This window comes from Triturus cristatus, chromosome 9, assembly GCF_964204655.1.
Source record: "Triturus cristatus chromosome 9, aTriCri1.1, whole genome shotgun sequence".
Taxonomy (NCBI): Eukaryota; Metazoa; Chordata; class Amphibia; order Caudata; family Salamandridae; genus Triturus; species Triturus cristatus.
The window spans coordinates 18,032,067-18,059,545 of NC_140592.1; the positions used below are offsets into that span (position 1 = coordinate 18,032,067).

At 47.6% G+C, this 27,479-nt stretch overlaps 1 protein-coding gene across 2 annotated transcripts in view; it reads left to right on the plus strand.

The window, feature by feature from the left end:
• Positions 1–27,479, plus strand: part of LOC146797273 (deoxyribonuclease gamma-like) — a 160,749-nt gene that overhangs the window by 115,595 nt on the left and 17,675 nt on the right. For both annotated transcript variants that reach the window (XM_085624241.1, XM_085624242.1), the window contains 4 exons: positions 5,656–5,768; positions 17,509–17,621; positions 24,591–24,748; positions 26,898–26,991. In XM_085624241.1, the coding sequence (XP_085480367.1) occupies positions 5,656–5,768; positions 17,509–17,621; positions 24,591–24,748; positions 26,898–26,991 (478 nt within the window). The remainder of the gene's footprint in view (positions 1–5,655; positions 5,769–17,508; positions 17,622–24,590; positions 24,749–26,897; positions 26,992–27,479) is intronic.

Below are 27,479 nucleotides of genomic sequence, written 5' to 3' on the forward strand. Positions count from 1 at the left end.
GCTCGAGGCCGAAATGGAGAACATCCTTCAAAGAAAGAAGGAGTTCGACGCCAGGATGAAGGAATTCAAGATTCCAACGGTTTCATCGGCGGACGTCGGTGAGGTCGAAGACGAGTTCGACGCCGAAGGGCTGACAAGGGAACTCGAAGAGGAAGAAGAGCCCTATTATGAGGGAGAAGCCGAGGAAGAAGACCAACGGTCGTTCTACGAATCGGCGGCATCTACCAGCAACGACGTCGAATGGCACGATCTCGACACCGAAAACCCGGAGGAGCCCGTGGACACGTACCCTTCGAGGCCTTCGCCACCCGACGACATCGGGGTCTACAATATGGTGGTCAGGAGCGCAGCAATGGCCTTCGGCGTCAAACTCGACGAGGAGAAACCGAAAGCCGATTTTCTCGTCGAGACACTGCTTCCCATCCAGACAAGGAGCCAGTTCCTCCCCATGCTACAAAGCGTGACGAATCAGGGGAGAGAAGCCTTCAAGGAACCTGCGACCTGCCGGTCGATCACGCCCAGGACAGAGAAGAAATATAAGCACTCCTCCCTGGACCCCCCTTACATCAAGGGTAGCGTGACCGCGGACTCCATCATAGCCTCCACGGCCAGGAGAAGGGCCAACGTACCAGCAACTTCGGGCCCACCCCCGGATAAGGAGAGCAGGAGGATTGACCTCACAGGAAGAAAGGTCGAGAGGAACGCCGCAATGCACTGGCGCATGGCGAATTCAAATGCACTCCTCAATAGACACCAATACCAGCACTGGGATGAGATGGGGGAGTTAGTAAAGCACCTCCCCGAAGAATACCGGCAGAGAGCCTCTCACCTGATAGACGAAGGCAAGAACATCGCCAACTCCTGTATAAAGACGGCGTTGGATGGGGCAGAGACTTCAGCAAGACTCATGGCCATAGGGGTCACAGAGAGGAGGCATGCATGGCTAAGAATCTCGGGATTCAAACCGGAAGTGCAGAACAACATCCTTGGCACCCCCTTCAATGGAGAGACACTGTTCGGAGCAACAGTGGACGACAAGCTCACCCAGCTGAAAAAAGAAAACGAGACGGCGAGGTCCATGGGGGCCCTACAGCTAAGGGGAATGAGGCGAGGAAATCCCTCGAGGAGACCCTACGGTAGGGGAGGAAGCCAGCAGGGGACGTCGCACCAGGCGTTCCAACAAAGTCAGCAGGGTGAAGGTCACGGACAAGGTCAGCAGAAGCAAAACTGGCAATATCAACCTCGGGGCCAGTCCTTTCGCGGGAGAGGGAACGGACGTGGCCAAAGGAGGAGAGGGGGCGATCAGCCCTCGACGAAGTGACTCAGCATGCAAGAGGACGCCTACCCTCGCCAGGACCCCAAGGGTGAGGCGCAAAAAAGTGTCATCAGGGGGAAGAGAAAATTCAAGAGCCTACGAGCATACGACACCAGTAGGCGGAAGACTGAGGTTCTACCTTCAGGAGTGGCGGCGTATAACCACAGACAAGTGGATAAGGAACGTTGTGCAGTACGGGTACTGCGTAGATTTGGAGAAAAGACCTCCAAACAGGAAACCAAAGGGAAGACTGAGATCGGCCCAAGAACTGGCAATACTCAGGGAAGAAACCCGGAAACTCCTGCAAAAGGGAGCCATAGAGACAGTGCCGTTCAGAGAACGCAACAAAGGGGTCTACTCAAACTACTTCGTGGTTCCGAAGGTAGACGGAGACCTCAGACCCATACTAGACCTCCGTTACCTAAACAAGTTCATCAGAACGCAAAGGTTCAAAATGACTTCACTGCAGGAGGTTCTGCCACAGATAAGAGAAGGGGACTTCATGGTCACCGTGGACCTCAAGGATGCCTATCTTCACATCCCAATAAACAGAAGGCACAAGGGCCTTCTAAGATTCAACATCGAACTAGAACACTACCAGTTCACGACCCTGGCCTTCGGATTAAAATCAGCACCAAGGGTCTTTACAAAATGCCTGTTGGCGGTAGCGGCGCACCTACGAAGGCAGGGAATACATGTCTACCCCTACTTGGACGACTGGCTGGTCAAGGCAAACTCACGCGGAAAATGCGAGAGGCACGCAAAACGCGTAACAGACACCCTCACGAATCTGGGATTCTCGATCCACTGGGGAAAATCATCGATGGAACCGGAGCAGGTGAAGATTTTCCTGGGGGCAAAGATCAACTCCCGCAACAGTACAGTAGTGCCCAGCGAGAGGAGGACAGAGGCTCTACTGAAGGAGGCGAAGCTCTACCAGAAGGGGCGAGCTCTGACAGTGAGGGCTGTGAGCAAGATGATGGGGATGATGGCGTCCTGTATCCAGCTGGTGCCGAATGTACGCCTGCACATGAGACCATTCCAGGAATGGCTACAACAACAATGGTCACAAGCAAACGGAAGTTGGGAGGATCTAGTGGTTGTTACGCACGCAGTGCAGGAGGAGATAACTTGGTGGAACTGAGACAACATAACAGCAGGGAGAAGCCTGACACCACCAATCCCAACAGTGACCATTACCACGGACGCATCGCAGAAGGGATGGGGAGCGCACATGGACAACCTCAGAGTGAGGGGTCTATGGGCCCCAGCAGATGCGGTCCGCCATATCAACTACCTCGAGTTGAAAACAATCCCGCTAGCCCTGAAGGCATTCCAGAGGCACCTGTTCAACAAGAGGGTGTTGGTCCAAAGTACAGACAACACCACGGCGATGTTCTACATCAACAAACAAGGGGGGACACAGTCGTTCCCGCTCTCATCCCTAGCTCAGGAGATTTGGAGATGGGCCATACCTCTCAGGATAGATCTACTGGCAATTCACCTACCGGGGAAGGACAATGTGGAGGCAGACTGGCTAAGCAGGCAGACCTCAGCATCACACGAGTGGGAGCTCAATGGCCAGGAAACGGAGAAACTCTTCCGGAGATGGGGGACTCCCACAATAGACCTTTTTGCAACACGCCACAATGCAAAATGCCAAAGCTTCGCGTCCAGGCAACAAGATCAGCAATCCAAGGGAAATGCCCTATGGATAAGCTGGTCGAGGACATTTGCCTACGCCTTTCCACCGATACCCCTGTTGCACAGAGTGCTCGACAAGTGCAGAACCAGCAACATGACCCTGATCCTGGTGGCTCCGCAGTGGGCGAGGCAGACATGGTTCTCACAAATTCAAGAAATGGCACAAGGCGACCCATACAGGTTCAGGAGGAGGAAGGACCTGCTCTCAATGCAAAACGGAGAGGTCCTGCACCCAGAGCCAGAGACCCTCAACCTGGCGGCATGGCTCCTGAAGACCTAGAGTTCGCACACCTAAGATTGCCGCCGAGCACGATGCGAGTGCTACGGGAGGCGAGGAAACCAACTACACGAAAATGCTACAGCGCAAAATGGAAGAGGTTCACTGTGTGGTGCCGTAAAAAGGGCCTGCAAAACAGAATGACAAGAGACTCAACAGTACTGAGGTACCTCACACACCTTCTAAAGAGTAACCTCTGCTCGAGCTCACTAAGGGTACACCTAGCGGCCATCGTGGCCTACACCAGAGGTGAAAAAGGTGGAAGTTTCTTCAGCTCGCAGGTGGTGAGGAGATTCATGGAAGGAGCCAAAAGGATGGCCCCCCCGAAAAGGTTGCCGCCGCCGGCATGGAATCTGAATGTGGTCCTGACGGAGCTCATGAAGGCACCGTTTGAACCCATTCACAAGGCCACACTGCAGATGTTGACTATGAAAACAGCCTTTCTGGTGGCCATAACCTCACTACGCAGGGTGAGCGAGCTTCAAGCACTAACGCTGCAGGAACCCTACATTCAGATTCACAAAGATAGAATAGTCCTGAGAACGGACCCACACTTCATGCCCAAGGTAGTGTCGGCGTTCCACATGAATCAGACTATCCAGATACCAAGTTTCTTCCAAAACCCGACTACAAACGCAGAAAAGGCACTGCACACCCTCGATGCCAGAAGAGCGGTGATGCACTACATTGAGAGAACCAAGGAACTCAGGAAGTCGAAACAGCTGTTTGTGTCCTTTGCTACTAGCTTCATGGGTAGACCAGTGACTAAGGGCACCATCGCAAGGTGGATTGCCCTCACTATTCAATTCTGCCACAAACAGGCTGGACAGGAGCTAGCGGAGGGGCCGCAGGCTCACTCCACAAGGAAGAAAGGGGCCACCGTGGCCTTCCTGGCGAACACGCCCATCCAGGACATATGCCTCGCGGCAACTTGGGCATCTGTGCACACGTTCACGAAACACTACTGCGTGGACATTCAGATGAACAAGGAAGCACAGGTTGGACAGAAGGTGCTTCAGCACATTTTCAACGACCAACGCTCATCTACCACCCAGCCGCCACAGAATTAGGAAAACCGCTACAAAATCTATGCACAGCATAGTGAATCCAGAAAGATTCACGCTGCAAAACGAATAGTTTCTTACCTGTCGGTGTAGTTTTGCAGCTTGAAGATCTTTCTGGATTCACTAGCGAACCCACCCACCTCCGCCAGGAAGATGAGGCTGGAGGAAGAGGGGGTAAAATGGAAAAGATCAAAGAAATGAAAACATACAGATAAAGGGACAAGAAGGGTTAATCAATCGCCTAGGGTTAAAAAAAAAAAAAAAAAAAAGAGGAAAGGAAAAAAGAACCCGAAGATGGCGCCCCAAAGGTGGGACTTCCGCAGGAAGCACGACGACGTCACGGGAGGTGCACCAAATGGTGGACGTCGACGCCCACCTGGGCTACCAAAAAAAAAAAAAAAAAAACAAAGAAAAGACTACGAATCCGGACCCAACCACAAGATCGCGGAATAATGCACAGCATAGTGAATCCAGAAAGATCTTCAAGCTGCAAAACTACACCGACAGGTAAGAAACTATTCGATATGACGCATTGCTGCCCTTTTCCCCATGGCCGGCGCACAGTTGGCTACTGTGCGCCAACGCAGACACCCTTGCACCCTGGTTCAAGGGTGCTTGTGTTGTGGGGCTGATTTTGTGCAGGAAGGGACGGATGGATGCTAAATTAGGGAGTAGCACATTACATCAGAGGCCAGGAATGCTTTTTAGGTCGAGCCTAGCGTCAGCGTACATGCGCTGCTCTGCGAGGCATGCAGTATTCTGTTTGTGTGGTTTGGCCACACCCACAAGTTTTACTTGGTTCCTTCTTGCACCTTTCCAACTGCCTTTCTTTTGTGTGGTGATTTGGTGCCATTTGTTCTTCCTTTGGGTGTGTTTCTCACATCCTCAGTTCTGGGTTGTATTTTGCATGTTTATTCATTGTATTGTTGTTTGCTGTCTGCCTGTGTTCTTTGATCATCCTTTTGTGTTGTGAGCTGTGTTCTGCATCGTGACTGCCATGTTCTCAGATGTTGTTTTCTCTGCTCATTTCTGTTTTGTCACTCCTCCGTGCTTACTCATTTCCCAATTCTTACTTCAACTGTGTCTGTTCATTCCCTTGTTGTGTCATGTTTGCCCGCTCTTTCTGTGTTCTTTTTAATGTGTTTACTCTTTTCTTTGATTCTCCTTGGGTGGGTTACTTGTTGTTTCCTGTGTGTCTGGTGACTGGTCACTTGTTTGTGGTTCATGTATGATTGCTCATTTCTCTGCGTTTCCTGTGTGCTCATTTCTGTTACCAATTCCTGTGTTGTTTACAGAGACGATGTAGTGAAAGTGAAGGACATTTACCAATACGAAGATTCCCAAAAAGGGGACGAAGACGCCTTTGCACGAGAGCCTTTCGTCGTGAGATTTCAGTCTAAAACAACAGGTGAGTTTAGCGGGCACAAGGAACAGAGTCTTCTCGGTGCTTAATTTGTAAAAGATTAATCGCCCAGGGATTTAGCTACCAATGGTGCGGCTGGTGCAGAGCACCGGGGCCCGGAGGTGGGAGGGGCCTCGTCTGCCCAGCACGAGCTGATGTTATTTTAGAGATGGCCTTTTCTGATTTTGTTTTTAGGCACAGGACATGCCAGTTGTTTGGCTATGTTTATATTTCAGGGGGACGGGCACAGAGGGTGTAAAGGATAAGGGAACTATAAAAGAGTGGCAAAGGATGAAATAAAAGGAGAGGGTGAAAGAACAGCGAGGCGGCAGGAAACAGCGATACAGAGGAAATAATGTGGAGCAAGAAAGAAAAGAGGTAAAGATGAAAAAGTGAACAAGAAAAAAGGAAGAGAAAGGAACCAGAAATGAGGATAGACGGGACGGGATGAGGATGAGTGAGAGACAGAAGAGGGGGTGAGAGACTGAGGAAGGGGATAGAGAGGAGAGTGGGGTGGAGAGAGGGGGGTGAGAAGGGAGGGGATGAGTGAGAGTCAGAAGAGGGGGTGAGAGACTGAGGAAGGGGATAGAGAGGAGAGGAGAGTGGGATGGAGAGAGGGAGGTGAAAAGGGAGGGGGATGAATGAGAGTCAGAAGAGGGGGTGAGAGACTGAGGAAGGGGATAGAGAGGAGAGTGGGGTGGAGAGAGGGAGGTGAGAAGGGAGGGGGATGAGTGAGAGTCAGAAGAGGGGGTGAGAGACTGAGGAAGGGGATAGAGAGGAGAGAGTGGGGTGGAGAGAGGGAGGTGAGAACGGAGGGGGATGAGTGAGAGTCATAAGACGGGGTGAGAGACTGAGGAGGGGATAGAGAGGAGAGGAGAGTGGGGTGGAGAGAGGGAGGGGAGAAGGGAGGGGGATGAGTGAGAGTCAGAAGAGGGGGTGAGAGACTGAGGAAGGGGATAGAGAGGAGACGAGAGTGAGGTGTAGAGAGGGAGGGAGGGGGGAAGGGAGGGGGATTAGTGAGAGTCAGAAGAGGGGGTGAGAGACTGAGGAAGGGGATAGAGAGGAGACGAGAGTGAGGTGTAGAGAGGGAGGGAGGTGAGAAGGGAGGGGGATGAGTGAGAGTCAGAAGAGGGGGTGAGAGACTGAGGAAGGGGATAGAGAGGAGAGAGTGGGGTGAAGAGAGGGAGGTGAGAAGGGAGGGGGATGAGTGAGAGTCAGAAGAGGGGATGAGAGACTGAGGAAGGGGATAGAGAGGAGAGGAGAGTGGGGTGGAGAGAGGGGGTGAGAAGGAAGGATGAGGATGAGTGAGAGTCAGAAGAGGGGGTGAGAGACTGAGGAGGGGATAGAGAGGAGAGTGGGGGGAAGAGAGGGAGGTGAGAAGGGAGGGGGATGAGTGAGAGTCAGAAGAGGGGGTGAGAGACTGAGGAAGGGGATAGAGAGGAGAGGAGAGTGGTGTGGAGAGAGGGAGGTGAGAAGGGAGGATGAGGATGAGTGAGAGTCAGAAGAGGGGGTGAGAGACAGGAAGGGGATAGAGAGGAGAGTGGGGTGGAGAGAGGGAGGTGAGAAGGGAGGGGGATGAGTGAGAGTCAGAAGAGGGGGTGAGAGACTGAGGAAGGGGGTGGAGAGAGGGAGGTGAGAAGGGAGGGGGATGAGTGAGAGTCAGAAGAGGGGATGAGAGACTGAGGAAGGGGATAGAGAGGAGAGGATAGTGGGGTGGAGAGAGGGAGGTGAGAAGGGAGGAGGATGAGAGAGAGTCAGAAGAGGGGGTGAGAGACTGAGGAAGGGGATAGAGAGGAGAGTGGGGTGGAGAGAGGGAGGTGAGAAGGGAGGGGGATGAGTGAGAGTCAGAAGAGGGGGTGAGAGACTGAGGAAGGGGATAGAGAGGAGAGGAGAGTGGGGTGGGGAGATGGAGGTGAGAAGGGAGGGGGATGAGTGAGAGTCAGAAGAGGGGGTGAGAGACTGAAGAGGGGATAGAGAGGAGAGTGGGTTGGAGAGAGGGAGGTGAGAAGGGAGGGGAATGAGTGAGAGTCAGAAGTGGGGGTGAGAGACTGAGGAAGGGGATAGAGAGGAGAGGAGAGTGGGGTGGGGAGAGGGAGGTGAGAAGGGAGGGGGATGAGTGAGAGTCAGAAGAGGGGGTGAGAGACTGAGGAAGGGGATAGAGAGGACAGTGGGGTGGGGAGAGGGAGGTGAGAAGGGAGGGGGAAGAGTGAGAATGAAGAAGAGGGGGTGAGAGACTGAGGAAGGGGATAGAGAGGAGAGGAGAGTGGGGTGGAGAGAGGGAGGTGAGAAGGGAAGAGTAGTACAGTGAGAAATATGTGGACCTGTAAATTACATTAGTGTAGCAGGTGCAGTGACACCGGCGTCCACAGGTGTGCAGGGCACGCTGAACTTCATTTATAGCAGTATTTTAATACCTGCTGGGGGCCTAGTTCCATTGAATGCAATATCAATCAATCAATACACTTTTACTAGATTTTCTGAGAAAATCACAAAAGTACAGAATAAAATGTTGCATCTTAAAACAAACAAGCCTGGATAAATAATCAAACGCATCAGCTCATAGAGTGAAATAAAAAGCAATCACATTAAAATCAGGTCCTAAAAACTATAACATTTAACAAAACATTCCTAAGGCAAGCAGGAAGATTACTTTTGAGTGGTACTTAAAGCCTCTGATTGAAAACAATAAAGAAGAAAGCACCGTTTGGGTGTGGACAAAAGCTGTAGATGTAGGTAAGCGGGGGCCTAATCTGGTTGAATCCACAAACAGACAATATAGTCCTTAGATATCTATGACGGAGGGCAGAGAACTTCAGACATAGAAGTACTATGTGCATGGAAGTACAGATGGAAGAGTTGTCACTGGTGCACGAAGGCAAGGTAGACTGAGAAAACCAGACCACTTTGAAATAACAATTGGCGAAAGGTGTTCAGTCTCAGGAATGTTAAGAGACGTCAATGGTGCTTAGACATGTCCAATAGGAGAAGGTATGGCCCCCATGCTCGGGACTGAATCAACCATGACATGACCGTGAAACAGCTGTTTCCATACAAGCCACACCTCCATGGACTCCCCAGGAGTCCAGTTTTCAGAAATGTCTGGGTTTGGTAGGTTTCTCTAGGTGACCGCCAAGTTGGGGACAAAAAATGCAGGTGGCCCCCTTGCAAAACCAGGTTGTTTTGTGATAGATCATTTTGATGTCTCCACAATACATTTTGGCCCTTCCCTCTCCGGGGCACTTGTCCCACCCACACAAGTAAGGCACTGTTTTCCTTGGGAGATTCTGGGGAATGGCGGGTGGTAGGAAATTTGCGACTGCCTGCAGATTCCAGGACTTTTCCTCATGGAAATGCAAGGAAAATGTGTTTTTTAGGCAAAGTTTGATCTTTGCAGTGGATTATGGGTAAAAAACCTGGCGAAAGCTACGCAAGCATTGAACCCCTGGACTCTCCTGGTTGTCTAGTTTTCAAAAAATGGTAAGTTTGCCTAGATGCCGGCTGAGCTAGGGACCGAAATCCACAGCTACCCACAATGACAAAAAAAGCAAGGGGTTCTTACTAATGACCATCTACCGCCACAGATGTAAATCTGGAACTAAATTGTTAAAGTTAATCCACCACTTACACTGGTTGGTTTTAGCACCTCCAGAAATACTGGCTAAAAAGCTCAAATACTTATCAAAGTATCTGAATATTGAAACCACGCCTTCTGAAGGCGAGCCACGAAGCCACTTCAAAGCACCAACCGCTTTATGCTCCATTCACACGCCATTCAAGCATCAGACGAAAGACTTTCATACCGCCGGCCACGGGTCCAATCCAGCAGATCAGTGCACACACATCAACATCCCGCCAGCATGCAAAGACCCATCATATGCCACATTACGAAATCAGTTTGACTACATTTTACCACCTGTCAAGTGACCTTCACCTTCTTTCTGAAGATTACCGAGCGCACGCCGCGTGAACCTTCACTAGTGGCTCCCATGACAGCCACAGGAGGCTCAGGCAGACATGTCTTTCATGCGCTGTTAGCACACTCAAGGTGCTAAATCCAGCTCAGTCCAGTCCAGTTTGTGAATGCAAGTTGGGGGTGTCCGAGTATACCCCAAGGCCTATTCCTCAAAGCTAGCGAGCACATCTACCTTTGAAACGAAGGCTAACATGCTGGAGAATTTTCCAAAGTTCCCTAAAGAGAACACCATAAACTGAAGAATTGTAGTTTTTGACACACAGGGTTGTTTGTGAGAGCATAGAATATGTCCCATCCACCGTTATGTGCAGTATTGTCACTGGAATGCAATTATTATACGGCAAACTGTACATCTATTATGTTCTGACGGAGGATGAACATGGCAAACTGGTCAAGCATTGACCCATACGTACTATAGTAATTCAATGCGAGGCTGGCACCAATGGGTTTGAATCCATAGGTGAAGATGAAGTCATGACATGTGTATCTGTACTACCTTTACTATCTGCCTTCTACCTGTGCATTATCCCTGGGAAAGCACACCTACCGTAAGCTTTTCTTACCCGTTCATGTGTCTGTCCTCATCAGAGTCCTGACTAATCCTGTATAATCCCCAAGTGAACCTATACTAATGCCTTCCGTCCCTAGCTACTGGAAGCTCAAGAAAACGTGTCCTTCGTGGGCCATCAGCGCACTTACTGTGCTAAATCCAACTCCTATCAGTTTGTGGTCGCAAGTTGGGGGTGCCCGAGTATGCCTTCCTCTGAGCGTGCATATCTACAGTTGAAACTAACGCAAACATGCTGGGAAATACTGCCTAAGGGACAGTAATTATGTCCTAATTCCAGCAAACATAGCCAGCATAACTCTGACGAAGGCACATGCCGAAACGCGCGTAGGATTATGGAAACATCCTAAGGCCATTGACACATTTAACAAATTGTGTAACATATTGTAAACATTGTTATTAACACTGTGTCTTTTCCACACTGTTTATTTTTCGGAGATTATCCATGTCATCCATGGTTTAACATTAATCTGTATATAGCAATGAAACAACCGTAATTATTTTCATGTATATATGTAAAATTAAAAAATGAACTTTTCTCTTCATTCAAAACTATTAAAGAATTGTTATAAAAATAGCCTTTACAATTAGTCATGCTTTCAAGAGTTATGCTGGCTATGTTTGCTGGAATTAGGACATAATTACTGTTTCCTAAATCTCTGCTCTTTTTCACTCAAGTTCATATACCCTGATTTAGGACGAATAATTAGGGGTATCCCTCTTTCCTCTTCACACACAAATACTGCCTAAGTCCCATAAAGTAATTAGTAATACATTTCCTAAAGTAATAAGCCAAACAAATGAATTTACCGACACTTTTACTTTTGCTTTGAAAGTGTGAAAACTCAATTGCTAACTTGTATCATAAGCAGTACTAAAGATGTGAATACAAGCGTCATACACGATATTGTGGTCTGAACCCTTTTCAATAACGTGGTTATGATACAAGTTACTCATTGAGTTTGCACGTTTTCAAAGCAAGTAGAAGTGTTGGTGAATACGTCCCACAGGACATTTCTTCAACTTATTACACGCACTCTGGTTCTCATGGGCAATCAGGCTGGGCCTGGTGTTGTATACATAAGTTCCCCAAAAAACACTTCACAATCTAGTCAAGCCTTTACAATTGTGCCACACAAGGTACTCCGTGACAACATGGCCTATGTTCCATCCACCACTGTGTGGGGGAAATATAAGGCACTTGTCAATCAACAAACAGAACACCAACCACGTTCCGACGGCGGATAAAAGTGTTGAGCAGGCCATAAGCAAGTCCATGATTTCCTCAAGTAGAGAAACAAACATTTTACGGCAGCTTGCCTCATGAAGTAGTGGCCTATGGAAGGTAGGTATCCATGCACAGCCATTGAACGGTTTTCTTAATGGCAGTTCTACTTCAGTCAAAATCTCAATACTTCACTTTCGTACGGTACAATATAAAGCAATCAAAAAAACACAGGACTCGGGGAGATGAGCACTGGGGGCGGTAAATACGACTCTCCTGCCTCGTTCCATGCCAAGAGCAGACTTTACAAAAACAACATGGTTAAGTCTTTTTAGCTGTTGCAGGAATGTGATTAGCAAAGTGTCGCTCCTGCAGCCGTGCCAGGTCCTCCAGAGCATATTAAATGAAGGCTGCTGCTCTGTAGCAGTGAGGCTTTCCACGACGGGACAGTCAAAGAAAGACATGAGTCTTAATGTGGTTGTCTGACGATAAACACCATACGCATTGTATGTTGCCATCTCAATCAGGTGGGTAAACAGTTACTTGTACCAAGTGCACATTTTACAGCACATTGAATGGCTGAAGCATCTGGTTATTCTTATCCACTCTGCCCATGTACTTCTTGTAATTAAGTATACATGTGGGCTTTTAAACTTCGGCCATCTGACCCCAAACCGTGATGGGGAAGTGCTCTCATCATGAATTGTAGTGAGCACGTACACATCACTCCTTTCTGAGAGCTTGACTGCGAGCAGTTCGTTGGAACGCAACGCCGTGCTCTGGGATTTCTGGCGCTTCTTACAAACAAGCTTGTGCAGGAATCCTTTGCAACGACAACAAACTGTACCACAGGCCACAGTGCCAGCTTTGTACAGCTTTACCCCTGTATATTATTTGTCCACCTTTGTGAAGGAGTGGCTGGACAAGCTCCCATACATCTTTCCTGTGAGTCCTAGAGTGGAAGAGCAACCAACAGGGTTTAGAGTGGAGTCCTTCCCTGTATACACTCTCAAGCTGTACACATAGCCTGTCGAGCTCTCACATAGCATGTACAGCTTGATGCCATAGCGAGCTCGTTTGCTCGGAATGCACTGCCTGAACAGGAGCCGCCCTTTGTACAGGATCAAGAACTCATCAACGGCTATATTCTTTCCAGGAGTATTTTCCTCTGGAAACCTGGCAGATAAATGTCCCACGACAGGCCGAATTTTGGAACAACCTGTCATGGCCTGGATGGTCCCGGTGCACTGAAGCAGAATTGTCTTTGAAATGCAGCATAAGCTGTAATAGCAAAAAATGATCTCTGCTCATGTACCGTGCAAAGATGGGGGTTAACTAAACCCTGCGAGTAGACCAGTAGGACAGCAAAGCTGGTTTATGCATTACCCCCATTTTAAGTGTAAGGCCCAGAAATGTCTTCAACTCCCCTAATGTAGTGGGAGTCCACTTGTTTGCCCTAGAATGAGGCCCAAGAGTGCCACCACTCTCCCTCAGAAATTGTTTGCCATGCAAATTTGTTTGCTGCACATTTTTCTCTAGGACGTCAATGTCCAAAAAGAGATGGACATAGTCAATTGGCAAAAATTGGCTGTATCAACTTTGCATCCAACGTCGCCAGTGAAAGGCGGAATTTGGGGCTAAACTAAATTGGGAGGCTGCCTAGAGAGCGCTCCATCTGTGCTTGCTGCTGCACGTGCCAGCTCTTTGGTCAAACCCGCCACTGTTGTTCCGCTGCACAGACTTTGCTTGCAAAGGGACAGCACAAATGTCATCATCATGTCCCTCAGAATCACTGGAAGATGAGTTGTTGGACGGAACTGCGCTGACTGAAATATCACTTCTAGATTCTGCTCCATTGTCCTCTCTCTCAGATGCTGTCTCAGTATCTGCTGTCTCAGCCTCTGATCCTAGCTCAAAGCTGGACTCAAGAACCGGATTTAGAGGCCTGGGAGGCAAGTCATCCACTGAGACGCCATCTCTGCTATTGGCTAAAACCGTCCTTCTAAAACAGTATGCTATGTAGAAGGCAGATAGGCTGTTCTAAAACTGATGGTGGGTGTGTGTGTGAATGATGTGTGCAACAGTCAAGAACACTCGTCACTTTACCTCGTCCTCTTCCCATAATCAGCAGGTTCTCCAAAGACACTAAAAAAACACACAATAAAGCACACTATTGCTTCAGCTTGCCACATACCCATCATCGCAGCCTTTAGCGCTGGTGGCGCCCAGTGCGACAAACATGTTAGGGGCCTCACCTCACATGACCTCCTCCTTGGATGCATGCGATCCAGACAGTCCAAAGGTCGAAACGTGTAATTAGAAGGTATATGTAATGAATGTTGAACTTCATGACTGTGCCACGAGCGTGCATAGACACTTGGAACTCTTTGTGGAATATTGAAGCCGACGCACTCTGCCGGCAAAATGCACCACCCCTCACGGGTCCTGGGTCCCGGAAGAAGCCTTTCATTTGTTATAGAGTGAGAGCTATCTCTCTCTCTCTCTTCATATATGTATATTATGTATATATATATATATATATATATATATATATATATATATATATATATATATATATATATATATATATATATATATATATATATATATATATATATATATTCTCTTTCCTTCTCACAACGACAAAGATTGACGACGCTGTGTTCTAGCCAAATAATTTTATTGGGACAGCTTGGAAGGACGCGTTTCGCCGGCCCAGCAGGCTTGTTCACCAATAGTTTAAGGGGAACAACCTTTACAACGCAACTTTTACAACGCACTACCATTACAACGCATTTTTTACAACGCATAATCCATTACAACGCATGATATTACAACGCAGGATACTACAACGCATTTTTAAAAACTACCTTTACAACGCATTCCATTACAACGCATACTACCATTACAACGCATACCATTACAACGCATAATATTACATTATACTATCCAACACTTACCCTACTGATGCACCCCCTGGAGTTAGAATAGTAATTTTTACCCCTATACTATCCAACACTTACCCTACTGATGCACCCCCTGGAGTTAGAATAGTAATTTTTACCCCTATACTATCCAACACTTTCCCTACTGTTGCACCCCCTGGAGTTAGAATAGTAATTTTTACCCCTACACTATCCAACACTTACCCTACTGTTGCACCCCCTGGAGTTAGAATAGTAATTTTTACCCCTACACTATCCAACACTTACCCTACTGTCGCACCCCCTGGAGTTAGAATAGTAATTTTTACCCCTATACTATCTAATACTTACCTTAAATGTAATTTAATATTATGCGTTGTAATGGTATGCGTTGTAAAGGTAGTATGCGTTGTAATGGTAGTGCGTTGTAAAGGTATTTTTTAAAAATGCGTTGTAGTGTCATGCGTTGTAATGTCATGCGTTGTAATGGATTATGCGTTGTAAAAAATGCGTTGTAAGTGCATGCGTTGTAATAGTGTGCGTTGTAACGTCATACATCCATAGTTTAACCATTTTGAAATCGGTCATTTAAGCCGCAGTGCATGAATACATTATCACGTGATACAACTACAATTGCAGTGTGTTAAACAACAGACTAGTAGTCTTAATATCGAACATCTCTAGCCTCAGCTGATCGTTTCATGAAAAATTATTACATGTATTTGTACATTGGTAAGGTAGTTGTTTATACATTAACAAATGCAAGTTTAAAGTATTGAGCAGACCGCAAGACAAACTCTTGAAATTCATTTTTTGGTTTCAATAAAACTTTATGCAACCGCATAAGTCACACGCATTCTTCTTACGCTAGCACAGACAATTCAACCCTAGTGGGTATAACTTGCTAAAACGAGTAAAAACACTTAAACCCTAGTGGGTATGACACATTCAGTTATCAATGAAAACGTCAATTAAATTGTTACTGTCTCGTAGCAAAAATATCATTCAATTTAGTTGAATTTTGAATTAATTCCGCCCCTGTGGGTATAAACCCATTTTTTGCACGTTTTTTATAAAAACAGCTTATATCCAATTAACCATGTGTGCGTGTTCCTAATTGAATCACAATGACATCTGCTCTTAATATCTTTTTATTATTAATGCTGTACCCCACACTAACCTCTATGTCCCAGACAAAATTCTAGTCACAGTTCGGCCTATATGGGCCACTGTGGCACATGAATTATTCCGATCCAGCTACTAGCCTAAATGTATGTATCTCCCCGTGAAATACCTGATAAGTGTGCAAAAAAACTTTGAAATAAAATTAAAAATCTAAAGAGAATAGTTAAAACCAGAATCGAAAGAGGTTTAGCATGTATCTCTTTTACTTGATTGACAAATTGTGTACCTACAGTTTTACAGATGTGTTATCAGATCCTCTTCCATATTTAGGCCCATAGGGGCTTTCGTGTTCAGTTCTATAATATAGTGCGATTCCAATCTCCTGAGCTTTTTTTCCCGGTTACCGCCTCTGATATTAGGGGGCACGCAGTCTATCACAAAGTAGCTTAACTCTTGTACATTTTTGGCATGGTATAGATCAAAATGCCGTGCCACTGGATATGACTTGTCACCATTCCTAATAGCTCTCAGGTGTTGTAGGATTCTAACATGTGCTTAGTGAATTGTACTGCCCACGTATTGCAGGCCACACGGGCACTGCAAAACGTAGACAGCATATTACCCTTTTTTTACTGGACAGTGAATCCTTCGTGAATCCACAGCACCAATAAAAAAAATATATGTTTTTGGCCCCCTCTGATACCCTAATGAGGTTGGATGTAGTCAGTGCGTCCCTGAAGAAAACTTTTGAAATGGACCTCCCAACATGCTCTTGCAGGCAGATGAGGTCACTCACTACACACAATTCCTGGGGATCATCTCTGTCCCCCTTTGAAAGGCAGGCTGCATTGATACCTGCAAAGTAGAAGACGGACCACCTGTTTCAGCCACTCCGGATTTTCAAAAGGTGCTGCCTCCACGACAGGTGCAAGATTGCGGCTGCCCTGGTGGCAGCGCATAAACTCTAATAATGTGCGCTGTCAGGTCTGCCCTGGGTGCACACGTTTAAAGGTGCACCATGGTGCAGAGGAGGCCAGTGCAACCTATATATACTGGGGCTTATTGATGAGCCCTTTGTGCCGCCGTTGCATCACTTTTTGTGACGCTGCGGTGGCATAAGAAATAAGCCAGGTCGTGCCAAATTTACAAAGTGATGCATCCAAGTAAATGCGTCACTTTGTAAATCCCTGCGCTACATTATATGCAGAGTGGGCGGTCCCCTGCAAAAAAGCGTTGTGTTTTAAAAGTGGCGCAGTGAAATCTATGATATTTTCACTACGCCACTTCTAGGATGCCCCTGCGTCAAAATCTTATGCCTGCCTCATAGCAGGCATAAGACGTTGACACAGGCACCTTTAACATGGGACTTGCCCATGTGTAATGACCCATTGCTGGAGTAGCGTCACTTTTGCGACACACTCCAGCAATGCGTCATTACTGCGCCTAGAGCTACATCAGGAATACTGACATATCTGTAAATCCTTGAGACATGGAACGCCATACAGTAAATACGGCGCATCCATGATGTCGCTAGGAGGGTGCACTGAAAAGTGTTGCATCGCTGTTTTCATGCAGCGATGCGACGTTTCTCATAAATAAGGCCCACTGTGCTCCCTGGACTCGATAAGCTACTCACAGACGTAATGCTCAAGGGCTCTGCTCCTTGTGCATTATCTGCACCCTCAGTCATTTCAATTCACCATACACCAATACGTTTTTTATGATTGCATTGTTTTTTAAGATTGCAGAGCTATCTAATGCTGGTTTCCTGTTGTGGGGCCAGAATTGTGTGCATTGTGCGGTTATAATAGTGTAAAATCATTAAAGAGATATATTTTTTAAATGCAGTGCGCTGCCTGCTGGTAACTGTCACGCTGACACTACAGATATCAGTTTTTCAGAAAACTAATGAATGGTTTTCCACTTCCCAGCTCTCAAGAACTTTGCACTAATTCCAGTGCACACAACGCCGAAAGATTCTGTGAAGGAGATCGATGAACTCTACGATGTGTACCTGGCGGTAAAAGAGAAATGGAATACGCAGGTAAGACCGTGAATGCCATGATGGCCACGACCACCACCCACGACGCGCTCCCAAAGATGGATTGCCACACAGACACACTGAGCAATGGAGGGCTTAGACTCATTTTTATTTATTTCACTTATGGTTCTAATATCCCTGAGGTAGAAGAGTTGTAGGAAATCAGAGGTAAGAATGTTTCTAGGAATACGAGTAGCTGTGCTTCACCAACTTTGCATTTTAATAAAGTGTGAAAATGCATTAAGAGCATAATTTGAGGGAGGAACAACTGCTAAACCCTACTTGTTACAGGAAAATCTTTGCGCAAAGTAGTATTTGTAAAACAAATGTTGTACAAAACCTTTTTTGTCAGACTTTTTCACCCACAGATAAAATTTTGCAAAGGGGATAAACTTTGCAATTTGCTGAAGATATAAAGTTTGCCACCCTTGCACACCTTCATAGACATAACTGTATTGTGCATCTCCAAAGACGGCAGGTTTTTCTGGGAGTAGTTGTGTCAGGGGGAGTTAGGTGTAATGAAATAAAAAGAAATATAAATCTTACAACCCTATCACTTCAGTTTACCAACGCTTGCATTTCTGAGGAGATTGATGTAGGTTCGACACACTAGACCAGTTTCAGTTCAAAATTGATTGCCTCATTATGATGGCTTTCCGACCGACTCGGTTTTGGAAAGGTTTCTGACCGGCTCGGATTCAGGGAGTCCGACCGACCGATTATGATGCTTCTGAACACCGTTTGGTTGGACTCCGATTGACTTTAATGGGAGCCTGTGATCCGACCGACAACAAAGGCTCCCATTGAAAAACGGGGTGGTAGCGGAAAACACCATGCACGGTTGGAAAGAGGGGACCCATGGGTAACCCCATGAGCCTCAACTGGAGGCCTCCGGGTGAAGGGGGACCTGCTATTGGCCCCCAAACTTGGTTTCCGACAGCCAATCCGTGTCGGATAGACCGAGTCAGAAAGGCTGTCCGAATCCGACATCATAATGCATCTGTTGGAAACACAATCCATAGAACTGTACGAGTCGGCTACGACCGACTCGGTTTCTTCGATTGCCTATCAGAGCTGAGTCAGAACGACCGAATGGTTACCTAACATCGTAATCGGACAGTCAGAAATGTTACCGAGTCAGTCGGAACATGGGTTCTGACACAGATTCGGACAAACCAAATGCCGTTCGGAACCTTTCCGACCGACATCGTAATGAGGCCCAGAGTTGATACTTCAATATAAAACACTATTATTGCCTGCCAGGTGGTTCTCATTTTATGAATCTGATAAAGATGAAACTCTGGGGGAAAGGACAGAAATGCACACACATTTCATAAATAGGGTGCATTCTTGCCCTTTCACATTGGAGTGGGGCAGCGCAGCAAGAACACTTGCGGCACTGCCCTACGCCAGTTCCTCATAAAGGAGGTTCTAGGTGTGTAATGATAAGTTTACACCTTGTCTTCATCTGTCAAACTCTGCTTCCTCAGCTATAGATTCACGAGGAGTAGAGGACTGAAGCAGACATTTTAAGGCCACTGAGATTGCCATGGATGTTAGAGTTAATCTGAGCGGTGTCCCTTAAGAAGTAGAACAATGTGGCAAGCCTGACCTAAGTGCTGGAGGAATATTAGGACAAATAAAGAGGGTAACAGGAGACAGAAAAAGGTTGTCACGTGTCATTTTCATTGTAGTTTTATCATAACATTTGTCACTTGTACGCGGGCAAGTCAGACTTTTTCTAAATAATTTTTAAAAATTCTTTTTTAATTAACAATAAGCTTGGACAATGTATATACTTCTGTTTTTTACAGAAAGATGTCATGGTGGTTTGTGCCGATTGTTTGTTTCACTCGGGCTCCCCATTAATCTTTGCTTACAGAGGTAGGCAAGGGTGACAGAGAAGAGGGGTATGAGCTGTCCATTATTGATTTAACCTTGGCATCAGTGGCAGGATTGTGGCACAGACAGGATAATTTAGGCTCAGCCATGAAAACAATTGTTATTGACATTCTCTGGAAATCCACAACATGATACCTACTTTTGGCAAAATGCTGACACAGGCATTATGGTGGCAGTGTTTCGCATAAAAATACCGTGGGCATCCATGGCATACTTGTGCCACCTCCAGCACAGTGCTGGTCTTGGCACCCACATTAAGATGGTGGCCACTTCTTTGGAATGCTTGCACGGTGACTGGCATATTCATGGTAATTGTTTATATATTATCTATGTTGCTGGTTTGGTGTTGCCCAGGTATGGTTTACTATTTATCTTGGCATGCTAGTGATAATTAGTGTAATTTAAATTACAGTTTCACTGTTGCTGAGGCCTCAGCCTGAAAGAGTGGTGCGATCTATCTGCATCTATGAGTGCACTCATTCATGCATTCACGCATTCATCCAGCCTTCCACATACATCCCTGTTTCCATGTATGCACATATATCAACAGCCACTCAATTATTCAACCATTTTTTCATCAATTCAGTCATCCATTCAAGCACCATTAATTATCCATGCGCTAAGTCACTTATTCATCTAAGCAAATACTCATTCCCATATATACCCATTTATCCACACAATCACGGGTACAAACAAACCAATGATTGTTTTCAAATCCAGGCTTTCTATCGGTGCTCAGGAGAACATGCCTTTCTGTAATGCGAGATATATAATCCATTCACTGCAGCATTGGTTCTTATGTCTCCTCATCTCATGCATCCACAGGCTGCAGGCATTTGCTCTTATACCTCTTCATCTCATGCATCCATGCACCGTGAGCATTGGCTCTTATGCCTCCTCATCTCATGCATCCACAGGCTGTGGGCATTGGCTCTTATGCCTCTTCATCTCATGCATCCATGCGCTGCGAGCATTGGCTCTTATGCCTCCTCATCTCATGCATCCATGCACTGGGGCATTAGTTCTTATGCCTCCTCATCTCATGCATCCACGCACTGGGGCATTAGTTCTTATGTCTCCTCATCTCATGAATCCACACGCTGCGGGCATTGGCTCTTATGCCTCCCCATCTCATGCATCCACAGGCTGCGGGCACTGGTTCTTATGTTTCCTCATCTCATGCATCCACGTGCTGCCAGCATTGGTTCTTATGTCTCCTCATCTCATGCATCCACGTGCTGCCGGCATTGGTTCTTATGCCTCCTCACCTCATGCATCCACACGCTGCGGGCATTGGCTCTTATGCCTCCTCATCTCATGCATCCACGCGCTGCCGGCATTGGTTCTTATGTCTCCTTCTCTCATGCATCCATGGGCTGCGGGCATTGGTTCTTATGTCTCCTCATCTCATGCAGCCATACGCTGCGGGCATTGGTTCTTATGTCTCCTCATCTCATGCATCCATGCGCTGCGAGCATTGGCTCTTATGCCTCCTCATCTCATGCATCCACAGGCTGCAGGCATTGGCTCTTATGCCTCCTCATCTCATGCATCCACACGCTGCGGGCAATGGTTCTTATGTCTCCTCATCTGATGCATCCACGTGCTGCGGGCATTGGTTCTTATGTCTCCTCATCTGATGCATCCACACACTGCGGGCATTGGCTCTTATGCCTCCTCATCTCATGCATCCACAGGCTGCGGGCACTGGTTCTTATGTCTCCTCATCTCATGCATCCACACGCTGCAGGCATTGGTTCTTATGCCACCTCATCTCATGCATCCACTGGCTGCGGGCACTGGTTCTTATGTTTCCTCATGTCATGCAGCCACGTGCTGCCAGCATTGGTTCTTATGTCTCCTCATCTCATGCATCCACGTGCTGCCGGCATTGGTTCTTATGCCTCCTCATCTCATGCATCCACACGCTGCGGGCATTGGCTCTTATGCCTCCTCATCTCATGCATCCACGCGCTGCCGGCATTGGTTCTTATGTCTCCTTCTCTCATGCATCCATGGGCTGCGGGCATTGGTTCTTATGTCTCCTCATCTCATGCATCCATGCACTGCGGGCATTGGTTCTTATGTCTCCTCATCTCATGCATCCACGCGCTGTGGGCATTGGTTCTTATGTGTCCTCATCTCATGCATCCACACTCTGTGGGCACTGGTTCTTATGTTTCCTCATCTCATGCATCCACGAGCTGCAGGCATTGGTTCTTATGTCTCCTCATCTCATGCATCCACGCGCTGCAGGCAATGGTTCTTTTGTCTCCTCATCTCATGCATCTATGCACTGCGGGCATTGGTTCTTATGTCTCCTCTTCTCATGCATCTATGCACTGCGGGCATTGGTTCTTATGTCTCCTCTTCTCATGCATCCACGTTCTTCGGGCATTGGTTCTTATCTCTCCTCATCTCATGCATCTATGCACTGCGGGCATTGGTTCTTATGTCTCCTCATCTCACGCATCTATGCACTGCAGGCAATGGTTCTTTTGTCTCCTCATCTCATGCATCCATGTGCTGCGGGCATTCGTTCTTATGTCTCCTCATCTCATGCATCCACGTGCTGCAGACATTTGTTCTTATGTCTCCTCATCTCATGCATCTATGCACTGCAGGCAATGGTTCTTTTGTCTCCTCATCTCATGCATCCATGTGCTGCTGACATTGGTTCTTATGTCTCCTCATCTCATGCATCCACGCGCTGCAGGCATTGGTTCTGATGTCTCCTCGCCTCATGCATCCACGTGCTTCGGGCATTGGTTCTTATGTGTCCTCATCTGATGCATCCACGCGCTGCAGGCACTGGTTCTTAGGTCTCCTCATCTCATGCATCCATGTGCTGCGGGCACTGGTTCTTATGTGTCCTCATCTCATGCATCCACGTGCTGCAGGCACTGGTTCTTAGGTCTCCTCATCTCATGCATCTATGCGCTGCAGGCATTGGTTCTTATGCCTCCTCATCTCATGCATCCACAGGCTGTGGGCATTGGTTCTTATGCCTCTTCATCTCATGCATCCATGTGCTGCAGGCATTGGTTCTTATGTTTCCTCGTCTCATGCATCCACAGGCTGCAGGCACTGGTTCTTATGTTTCCTCATCTCATGCATCCACGCACTGCAGGCATTGGTTCTTATGCCTCATCTCATGCATCCACAGGCTGCGGGCATTGGTTCTTATGCCTCCTACTCTCATGCATCCACAGGCTGTGGGCACTGGTTCTTATTTTTCCTCATCTCATGTATCCACGCACTGCAGGCATTGGTTCTTATGCCTCCTCATCTCATGCATCCACAGGCTGCAGGCATTGGTTCCTATGCCTCCTCATCTCATGCATCCATGCGCTGCAGGCATTGGTTCTTATGCCTCCTCATCTCATGTATCCACAGGCTGCGGGCACTGGTTCTTATGTTTCCTCATCTCATGCATACACGCACTGCAGGCATTGGTTCTTATGCCTCCTCATCTCATGCATCCACAGGCTGCGGGCATTGGTTCTTATGCCTCCTCATCTCATGCATCCATGCGCTGCAGGCATTGGTTCTTATGCCTCCTCATCTCATGTGTCCACAGGCTGCGGGCACTGGTTCTTATGTTTCCTCATCTCATGCATCCACGTGCTGCCAGCATTGGTTCTTATGTCTACTCATCTCATGCATCCACGCGCTGCCGGCATTGGTTCTTATGTCTACTCATCTCATGCATCCACGCGCTGCAGGCATTGGTTCTTATGCCTCCTCATCTCATGCATCCATGCGCTGCAGGCATTGGTTTTTATGCCACCTCATCTCATGCATCCACTGGCTGCGGGCACTGGTTCTTATGTTTTCTCATCTCATGCATCCATGTGCTGTCGGCATTGGTTCTTATGTCTCCTCATCTCATGCATCCACGCGCTGCAGGCATTGGTTCTTATGCCTCCTCATCTTATGCATCCACAGGCTGCGGGCACTGGTTCTTATGTTTCCTCATCTCATGCATCCACGTGCTGCCAGCATTGGTTCTTATGCCTCCTCATCTCATGCATCCACAGGCTGCGGGCACTGGTTCTTATGTTTCCTCATCTCATGCATCCACGTGCTGCCAGCATTGGTTCTTATGTCTCCTCATCTCATGCATCCACGTGCTGCTGGCATTGGTTCTTATGTCTCCTCATCTCATGCATCCACACGCTGCAGGCATTGGTTCTTATGCCTCCTCATTTCATGCATCCACAGGCTGCGGGCACTGGTTCTTACGTTTCCTCATCTCATGCATCCACGTGCTGTCAGGATTGGTTCTTATGTCTCCGAGTCCTCATCTCATGCATCCACGCGCTGCAGGCATTGGTTCTTATGCCTCCTCATCTCATGCATCCACAGGCTGCGGGCATTGGTTCTTATGCCTCCTCATCTCATGCATCCACGTGCTGCTGGCATTGGTTCTTATGCCTCATCTCATACGTCCACAGGCTGCGGGCATTGGTTCTTATGCCTCCTCATCTCATGTATCCACAGGCTGCGGGCACTGGTTTTTATGTTTCCTCATCTCATGCATCCACGTGCTGCCAGCATTGGTTCTTATGTCTCCTCATCTCATGCATCCACACGCTGCAGGCATTGGTTCTTATTCCTCCTCATTTCATGCATCCACAGGCTGCGGGCACTGGTTCTTATGTTTCCTCATCTCATGCATCCACGTGCTGTTGGGATTGGTTCTTATGTCTCCTCATCTCATGCATCCACGCGCTGCAGGCATTGGTTCTTATGCCACCTCATCTCATGCATCCACGTGCTGCTGGCATTGGTTCTTATTTCTCCTCATCTCATGCATCCACACGCTGCAGGCATTGGTTCTTATGCCTCCTCATTTCATGCATCCACAGGCTGCGGGCACTGGTTCTTATGTTTCCTCTTCTCATGCATCCACGCACTGCAGGCATTGGTTCTTATGCCTCCTCATCACATGCATCCATGCGCTGCAGGCATTGGTTCTTATGCCTCCTCATCTCATGCATCCGCGTGCTGTGGTCATTGGTTCTTATGTCTCCTCATCTCATACCCACCTTCTACTTTTTTTACTAGAGAGTGATGATTCTGGGTGACTTCAATGCAGAGGGATCATATGTTTCAAAGAAAAAAATGAAGAATATTAGGCTGAGGCAAGACACCAGTTTCCACTGGCTGATCTGTGACGAGCAAGACACAACAGCGTCTAGAACAACGGATTGCTCTTATGACCGGTAAGATGGTCCCACCAGCAGGGTTTTATCACGCTCCCAAGACTACAACTAAGCATCAGGTTTATTGCTGATGAGATGTCTAATCCTGCACTGGTGTTTGTGCTGGCCTCCTTGGTGTCCAGATGGTTTACCAACACTGACTGAGGGCTCAGTATTTTCGGTGGGCAAGGCAGGAAGGGAAGCCAGGGCCACCCAGTGGGTGTGCTTTATTTATTCAAGCATTCCCCCCAATCGCTTTGAATTTGAACCCAAGGTGAGGCATTCTAGGGTTCTTAGAAACCTTCTGGAGACATCTGTTGTTACTATATATTGTATACATCAGGCAGTGAATGGAGTAGGGTAGACACACAAATGAGTTCAATATACCTGTCCCTCTGGTCTTACGTTTTGCGTATCAAGGTATGAGGCTGCGTAAATCTGTGTCTCGGAGGCCTTGTGGCTTAGTTCCCAACACTTCCAGAATGACTGTAACCTTGAAAATACTGCCCTAACAGGAATAGGGCCCCACTCACTTTTCAATACCCAGGGAGCCTTTGGCATGTTGACGAGGTCCACACAACAGCACGTAACACCAGCAGCGGGGGTCCAGTGGGGCACTGATTTTAACAAACCTGCAAGCCCATAGGAGTTGCTCCCTGTCTTTTACATTCTTGTCAACATGGAGCTGTGCGTTGACGTCAGCGGACACCCAAAGTATGCCCCTTCTCTCTCAATCTAGGCCACGCGGTGACCAGAAGTAGTAGAGGCTTCTCTTTTACCTGTACGCCTGTGGGAAGAGTGCCTAGCAGTTCTCCCAGGGAAAGGTCCGTTCAGTCCCCCATAACTGGGGTCCTTGTACTTCATCATGCCTGGAACATGTATGATGGATGGATGCCAGTAAGGTGTGTGTGTGGTGTGGGCTTGTGTGTTTAACTGGACTGATGAATACTTTGATCCCCTTGCTTCAGAAGGTGATGGGCTGTTTAGGTCCATCTCAGACAACTTCTATCTACAAGTGCACACTGTGATGTCCCTAAAACTAATGCACCTGGTGGATCGGGGCGGTCTCAATCCCCTTTGATTTACAGCAGGTTTCTCCCAGCCAAAGCAGTCCACCCACCCCACCTCACCCTTGACGCCCAATCTATTTCCTATGTTGGGGCAATTTCCCCTGACAATGTAGAACCTAGGTGAGGCAAGTACACATCACACCCGAGACAGCTCAAGCTGGTTTCAGTGGGAACACCAAGGGTTTAGAAAACTGCAGCCCAACTGGTTGGATCTGGTAGTCTGCTTCTCCACAAGACAAGTACGTGTGCTGAACCTGTCAGCCAGTAGAAGGCTCACCCTTGTCAGTCATACATGAGGAGGCTTGTCCCTCTGTACAAGGAAGGAAGACTGTTGGACCAGGAGTTGGGCGTCTTTGCTATTGCTGTTTTCCCTCCAGATGGCCTCAGCTGGGAAAATCAGCTGTTTGAGATGAGTAGAGAGGTTAGACTTAACGACCAGCATGAGGAGCTGAACTGGGCTTGAACCAGAGGAGTGACCTGAGCCAAGATGACTGGAAGGACCGTCCTGGGGCATCACAAGGAACCAACACTACAAGAGCTGGAAGGTCCCCCTTAACCAGATGCCCGGGAGAAACAAGAGGCACCTGGGTCGAGACGTTGCTCCACTGCTTTTAGAAATCAAGAAGGTTGAGCCTTTATTGTCCAAAACTCTCTCTGTGCCCTGAGTGGGGCCTGTACCAACCCCACTCGCTATCCAGTGTGACCCGGAAGCAGTCAGTCAATACCCCTAGTGTGGTGCCTGCGGTCATTGGTCGGCACAGCTAGTCTTGAATATAAAGTCCTTTGAAACACTGCTCTAGCCTTTAGGTTTACAGAGAAATCATTTGGTAGAGCCGTGGTCACCATTAGTCCTAAAGAGACAGCTCTGCGAGGCTCTCGGCAGGGGACCGCGTTTAGTGGGATGTTGAAGCGATTAGTGAAGCACAAGGATTGCAATCCCTGATCCATGACCTGCCCTTACTAACGGCCCTTATTTGACTCCAGTATCTTTACAAACTGAGTCCATATAGGTCTAATTTAGTTTTATGGTCACATTTCACAGTAAAGTCCCAAAATGTTACATTTCCTGACTAATGGGTTTTCCTTTGCTTTTCTCTTAGGATTGTGGTCCACAATGAGATGTACGACGGGATTGTTCCCAACTCAGCGAGGCCGTTCAACTTCCAGGAAGAATATGATCTGACGGATGAAGAGGTTAGTAGTGCAGCGAGCCTGGCGAAGCGCCTAATGACGTCTATAACAGGGCAGGTATTCATTGGTACGGCTGCGAGGGAGGAGGGGCCAGCGCTTGGAGATGCTTCCGCCTATTCTTCATGCAATTCTCTCTCGCACTAAAAAGAAACTATTTCAAGTTTGAGGGGACAATTTATGAACAACAACATGTAACTTCCAAGGGTAGTACATTTTCTCCCAGCCTGGCGTGTCTCTATGTACAACAGTTTGAACAGCGACACATTTGGACTAACAACTCCTACGATGAGCACATAAAGTTATGTTGCAGATATATCGACGATGTGTTTATCCAATGGCACGGCTCCAAGGACTGGATCAACAAACAAAACTTATGTTTGAGGTTTACACTGGCAATGAGTAATCATGAATCGCCTTTTCTAAAGCGGAGGATTGGGTTGGGGGAACACTGACAAAGGCAATACACACCAAGCCCACAGATGAGCACAGAC